Source organism: Sinocyclocheilus grahami, unplaced genomic scaffold (assembly GCF_001515645.1).
Source record: "Sinocyclocheilus grahami isolate Dianchi unplaced genomic scaffold, SAMN03320097.WGS_v1.1 scaffold48.1, whole genome shotgun sequence".
In the NCBI taxonomy this organism is placed as follows: domain Eukaryota; kingdom Metazoa; phylum Chordata; class Actinopteri; order Cypriniformes; family Cyprinidae; genus Sinocyclocheilus; species Sinocyclocheilus grahami.
Window position 1 is genome coordinate 1568219 of NW_015505227.1, and position 7084 is coordinate 1575302.

General features: G+C 37.7%; 1 protein-coding gene across 1 annotated transcript in view; it reads left to right on the forward strand.

Annotated features, from left to right (window-relative positions):
• LOC107582920 (serine/threonine-protein kinase WNK4-like) overlaps window positions 1-7084 on the forward strand; it is a 53667-nt gene that overhangs the window by 33455 nt on the left and 13128 nt on the right. Inside the window, exon 5 of the mRNA XM_016268946.1 lies at window positions 3198-3286. Coding sequence (XP_016124432.1) covers window positions 3198-3286 — 89 coding nt within the window. The remainder of the gene's footprint in view (window positions 1-3197; window positions 3287-7084) is intronic.

A 7084-nucleotide genomic window follows, 5' to 3' on the forward strand; every position in this document is an offset into this window, starting at 1 on the left:
TGTGCATGTCATTTTACCAAGGACTGCTTCTCTAATCTTGGCTTTTATCTTCATTGGCTTCTTCTAATCTTCTTAATTTGGACTAACAAGCGTCTCCGTACCACAACCTGTAAGTACGATTGATACGTTATGTGTACATTTTCAATTGAGTGCTCAAAATATCAAGTTTTTATGTGATGTATACCTAGTGCAGCTTTACGTTTCCAGGTAAAGCACGATATTACTGTCTAACTGAAGTAGTTCAGATAGAAAAAGTTAAGACAGAGCCTCTTTTGTCTGTCATTCTTCAAACATTACAGTAGACATATTTTGGTTTACAAACTGTATTGTTTCATCAGTTAGTCACGTTAGCACTCGGCTAATGTAGCCAGCATTATTGTTTTAAGTGTTCACAGTTTACCAGCTAAACTTTAGCTGTGGGAACGATTCGCTTGCATAAGTGTTTTTGTATTTTATGTCATTATTATAAGAACGGATTGGAGCACTATATTATTGTTCTATGTAAAGGTGCTTTGTCAAATTGGTAGCGCTTGCTAACTTGCTCAAGGTCTCCTCTCTGTGCCAATCACAACAGGCTTGGCCAGCTGACCAATCAGAGCAGGTAGGTTTATGGAAGGGAGGGGTTTGCTCCGAACATTCTTGGAACGAATCGTTTCGAAATCATTGGCAAATGACTCTAATATTAAATGTATATTCTGAGAAAATTACAATGTTTTCTGACCTTAGATGCATTTAAACCTGTTGTAGGGGACTCTGACACAATATTAGAACACTTTAAAATACCATATGACCTGCTCTTTAAGTAGTAGAAGTTATAAGCAGTAGTAAATACAATTTTTTATTGTTTTTGCAAACTAAGGAACTCTGTCAATTGAGCTTAAATTGTTTGAACCCAGAACATATATTTAATCATTGCTGTCTGTATTATATTCATTATTGGTTTTTATTTTAAGATATAAACAGGCTGTTTTTGCTGTACCTTGAAGTCTATATGTTAATGATCTCTGTCATGATTGGTTAACATCTTTTCATGTGAAATGAGTAAAAACTGTCCCTGGCAAGTTGCTTTAGAGATTAGCTTAGGTCTATACAGCCATTATGAAGCCAAACAGAGTCTGAATCTTCAACAACAATAAAAAGCTGAAGGTCAAACCGGCAAGCTTTGTCTGTAATATTACTGAGTTACATTTACACACACTCAACTTTGGTTTTCTATGATTGTATGGACTTTAGGTGTGAATCTTTAGGCTTTTTTAACTGAGTCCAAAGCATTTTTGCAAATGTTTTTGTTTGATTCAGAACATTTGATTTATTGTGATTAACAACAATGCAATTCAGTATTTTTTAAAATACATTTACAAGATTCTTGCCCTGATGTGTCTTAGGCAAGAAAAAGGAGTGATGTTTATTGCACCAATTGATTCATTAGATATTTTTTGCATTTTAGGCTGATTATGGGCCAACACAAATTATTCATAATTTAAATGTCGCATTTTAAGATTTATGCATATGAAGCTGTGTTAAATGAATATTTAATATGCCTGATCCATGCAGTATAGACAATTTCTAATTTTACTGTTTGTGAGGACCAAATATTGCAGCACACAAAACACAAAATAAAATCCAGGCCTGTCTCTCGTCTTTCACTGTCGTAGCTCCTCCTTTTATCCTTCCGGAGCTCCTCCGTGGGACTCGAGACCAGTGAGTGGTGCAGGTGTCGCTCATTATCAATTACTCCACCGGCCTCGCTCCGTTCCCACGGCTCTCAGCCCCGCCCCCACTCGTCACATACCCTCGAGACTGCACTCTACTCCCCCCTCCCCCCTCCGGGGGAGCCGATCACGGCAGCCGCGGCGTACCTGGGGGTAAGGACAGACAGACGATGCAAGAGAAAAGGAGACGGAAGACAGATACGAGAGAGGGGAGAGAGGAAAAGAAAAAAAAATGATCCGTCCGGTTCCCAGACACACAGCCGCTTGATCCTCAACCGGCTGAGAGGCTCTCACTCGCGGTGCCATGTGATGGTACTGGACATCTTTGGTGCACGGCCCACCGCTCCTCCGCCTCCTGGCGGATGGCGATGGATCCTCCTGTTGAGGGCAGCCGGCAGCTCCTCCCCCAATCCCTGCTCCTCCCCAATCATGGCAGACGGCAGCAGACTCCGGCCTCCTGGCGAACGGGTCCGACTCCTCCGCTCCCTCTCGGACGGAAGCCACTCCTCCTCGACCCAGGAGTGCGGCAGCAAGCTCTCCGTCACACCTCGTCTTCCATCGTTCCAGCACCACCGCCTCGGGCAGCCACCGGCAGCACCGCGATCCCCCTCAGCAGCAAGGGCTCCTGACAGCGTGTCCCTCCTTTCTCCCGGGTTTCGGCACCAATGTAACAAAGTTCGTAGTCACGGGAAGAAGGAGGCGGGAACTGGCGAACATTTAAAGACTTTAATAAAATAAACAAACACAAAATGAAAGTAAAGCGGCAGCCCCTCGTGGACGACTGCCGCACACAAAACACAAAATAAAATCCAGGCCTGGCCCTCTCTCATCTTTCACTGTCGTAGCTCCTCCTTTTATCCTTCCGGAGCTCCTCCGTGGGACTCGAGACCGGTGAGTGGTGCAGGTGTCGCTCATTATCAATTACTCCACCGGCCTCGCTCCGTTCCCACGGCTCTCGGCCCCACCCCCACTCGTCACAACTGTATCTGTAAATACTGTTAAAATGATTTGTAACTTCCTCATTTGAGTCCCTAGAAATGTAACACTATGTAAATACCATCAGTATGTACATACAACATCGCATTCACACTTGTTGTATTTACAGTTTGGAGAGTACTGTACTCTTCAAACAGGATTTCTGCCCCTATGATTTTTGACCTCGTCTAGCCTGATCTACTAATCGCTTACTAACTAAGAGTAACTAAGTGTAACATTCATGCTAAACATGCAGAAATCTTAGTTTTGTGTGAAGATGGGTGGATGTGTTTTTTTTTCTTTGTCAGTCAGCCCACTTAACAAACGTACACACACAAAATTGATTTTCCTATTATAGTGTTGACTTCCCTCCTGATTTTTTCCTACTCATGCCGTCCATCAATGTAATTGACATCTGTGACATTTCCATAATCTAAAGTGAATTTTCCCTTCCTTTACGCTTTCCTCTCCCCCAAACCTCCCTCCTCTCTGTCTCTCTCTTTTTTTCAGGGCATGAAACCAGACAGTTTTTACAAAGTGAAAGTTCCTGAACTGAAAGAGATCATTGAGGGATGCATTCGGATGAACAAAGACGAAAGGTAACTATAATGTCTACAAGGTCGTTCAACAAACAGGAACATCTGTAACCAAAGAACTGCAAAGGCGTGTATGTGCACCAGCAGTCATCGTAATGTTTTAACACCTGCCAGACGGGTTTTTACTGTGTGCATATTAAAACAACAATACCCAGATTCTTGTCCTTTTGACATTTAAACAACTCCTCAGAGAGCCCTGCACGCCACTATTTTTGTTACCCAGCTGCACTGGTGGATATTTCTGTTCCGCCCTACATTGATCAGGTGACACATGGTTACAGAATCAACAGTGTCAAAGAAGCCGACATAAACACTTCAGATTTTCTAGTGGTACTAGGCAGTGTTAATTTTGACAGCAAATTTTGATTTAGTTTTAGTCATAGTCTTTTGACTAAAATGCCATTTAGTTTCAGTCATGTTTTAGTCACCTGAATTGTTTTTAGTTTTAGTCTAGTTTTAGTCGACTAAATATCATAAGATTTTAGTCGACAATGTACAATAAATTTAGTCGGCTAAAATCTAATGGGTTTAGTTACAGTGTAATGCGTTTATTAAGCATTTCTACAAAATTTCTCCATTATATAGGTTTGATATTAAGGTTGTATCATGATAGACACCGATTTAACTGCAGTGACACACAACATGTCTTTATGTTAAAATTAAATAAAACCACTTCGCATAAAGAACAAGAACATGGTCTTCTTTTTAATGAAATGCCAATTGTTATATAAGCTAATTATGCATTCTTTATAGCAACTTGTTTACCATATTCTTGATTCTTTCAAGCAGACATATTTATTTCTGTAAATAAATTTAGATTAATCTTTAGGGCTACTAAAGTTTTTCAGTCAAGAACAGTGAGTGGCATGTCTTTATGTTAAAATTAAATAAAACCACTTCGCATAAAGAACAAGAACATGGTCTTCTTTTTAATGAAATGCCAATGGTTATATAAGCTAATTATGCATTCTTTATAGCAACTTGTTTACCATATTCTTGATTCTTTCAAGCAGACATATTTATTTCTGTAAATAAATTTAGATTAATCTTTAGGGCTACTAAAGTTTTTCAGTCAAGAACAGTGAGTGATTTTCTGTCCTTTTTTTGTTGGTTGATTAACATCAATGACTCGGACAATAGCAACTAAATTAGGCTTCTGTCCTTTTAAAACTGAATGCACAGCTGCAATGGATGCAATGTACTGATAAACGTTCTCCCTGCTGTTAACGTTCACTTAATACGTAATCAACTGTGTTTACGTGAATACTCGCCAAAACAGACAACTCGACATCATTTTGTGTGTAATTCTCCGTTCATGCGATGTGAAAGAGTAGGCCTACTCGCGTGCTGTGAGATGCGTTTCTGTGTGTGTATGCTTCACTGTCTGCGCTCAGAAAACCGGACCGAAATGAGTTCTCTCTTGCGTCGTCAGATTTATCCATACTCATGCTCTTCTCTTACTCCCACATATTGACATTTTTGAACGTTTTAATGCGATGTGCTGTAAGTGTATTTTAGCTTATGTCCCGCCGGTTCATATCTAACCTCCTAACCATGCAGCAGATTCATCCTGAAATTGAATGAATCTCTTCCCAAATCGTTCCTCCCTAACGTTTTCGTCTCGTTTTTATTCGTTGACGAAAATGTCAATATATTTTCGTCATAGTTTTTGTCATTCAAAAAGAGTTTTAGTTCGTTATCATCTTGTTGTCGTCAGTGAAAAAAATGTAGTTGACGAACATTATGACGAAAATTATTCGTCAACGAAATTAACACTGGTACTAGGGCATAAACTTTGTCCTCTGTGTTGTTTGTCATGAGCTCTGTGGTGTCAGAGGGCTTTGGGTCACTAGTTAAAATAAGAGAGAGTTATGGTTAGGGTTACTAACACATTCCTGCCAGTCTTATTGTCTCCCGGCTAATCTCACAAACCGCAAACACGATATATATATATATATTAGGGATGCACCGATACCACTTTTTTTCAGAACGAGTCCGATACCGATACTTTAATTTTTTGGTACTCTGCGATACCGATACCTGTATTTTCACAGCATTTGTAATTTTTTTTTAAATATTGGGTACAGAAACAAAATAATAGTAATAATAATAATAATATGAATCATGTTAGTTGGCTTCATTTAGCAAACAGATATTACCTTCAGTTATTTCCACACTTAATTATACCTGTTAAAATGTATTGAATAAGCTTTTGTTACTTTCACTGTTCATTTTAATGGTGCATTAGAGCTGCTCCATTGCAGCAGCTCAATATACTGTAATCACAAAACGTTTTCCTAAAATAATGCAGGGAACCACTCGTTATACATTATACGAGTGCACGCGTACTATTTTGGTGATGTAATTTGCGTCATGCGCAGTGTACACGGATCTGCAAAATAACCTAATAACCAGCTGCTGTGATGTCTAATAATCAAAGGACAAAGAAAAAAAGAGGAAAAAATAAGTTTTATGGCTGTAAGCATTCATCTATATTTAATTTAGAATTTAGTGTTTGATATCTTCAATTTCTGTATATCTGCTGAAGGGCACAGGTAAATATGGCATTTATTATATGGGTTTATGTGAAGATTGTTTTAAGTTCACTTAAATTAGAGGTTATTTTTTAAAGTCTAATAAATGTTAAAATTGATAGCTCTCAGTTATACTGTAATGTTGAATGGCTATAGTCAATGATTACATATTGGAGGGGGAATATAATTTTATAGAGAAATCAGTATTGGTATCATTGATACTGGCCTTCAGTCATAAAAAAAGATGCCATTAAACAACTATTAAAAAATATGTACTGTCTTTATGTTGTTTGTAGATTAATTTGAAGATTGAATGTGAAATGATTGTAATATAAAAATGTTAGGTGGGATTAATTGCGGTTAATTTCAGAAAAACGTGCGATTAATTAGTTAATTTTTTTAATCGATTGACAGCACTAATTATATAAATATGTATATATTATATTTATAATATATAATCTTAAACCCTTCAATCTTAAACCAAAAGATTGAAGGGTGATTCTCAAAAATCTTGCTTTTTTTCAAGATAAATTTAGATGTCTTTCCAAAAAAGGACACTTAGAAACTCCAAAAGTACACCAAAGAACCAAATGATATAAGGAGCCCATAAGCACATATGAAAGAAAAAAAAATCTGAATTTTATAGTATGTGTACAGTGCAACAGCAAAGAGCTTTTTTACATTTTAGAGAAGCCAAGTTGCGTAACCGAACAGGACCACATGGAGATGCCAAATATAAATATGTATATATTATATTTATAATATATAATCTTAAACTCTTCAATCTTAAACCAAAAGATTGAAGGGTGATTCTCAAAAATCTTGCTTTTTTTCAAGATAAATTTAGATTTAAATTTAGATTTAAATTTAGTTTTTCCAAAAAAGGACACTTAGAAACTCCAAAAGTACACCAAAGAACCAAATGATATAAGGAGCTCATAAGCACATATGAAAGAAAAAAAATCAGAATTTTATAGTATGTACAGTGCAACAGCAAAGAGGTTTTTTACATTTTAGAGAAGCCAAGTTGCGTAACCGAACAGGACCACATGGAGATGCCAAAAAAACCTAAACCAATCGCCTGCTGACTGCATATATCTACAGTACACGGATCCATTCCATATAACTAAACACAGCAACATCAACATGACAAATCAAAACATTCGTGAATGTGTGAATCCAGTCGAGAAAACGTAGTTTGCGTTTCATCTGGTCATACAGTGGTGGGATGTGTTGACAATCTGTTCAGTCTGTACTTCACACAGCG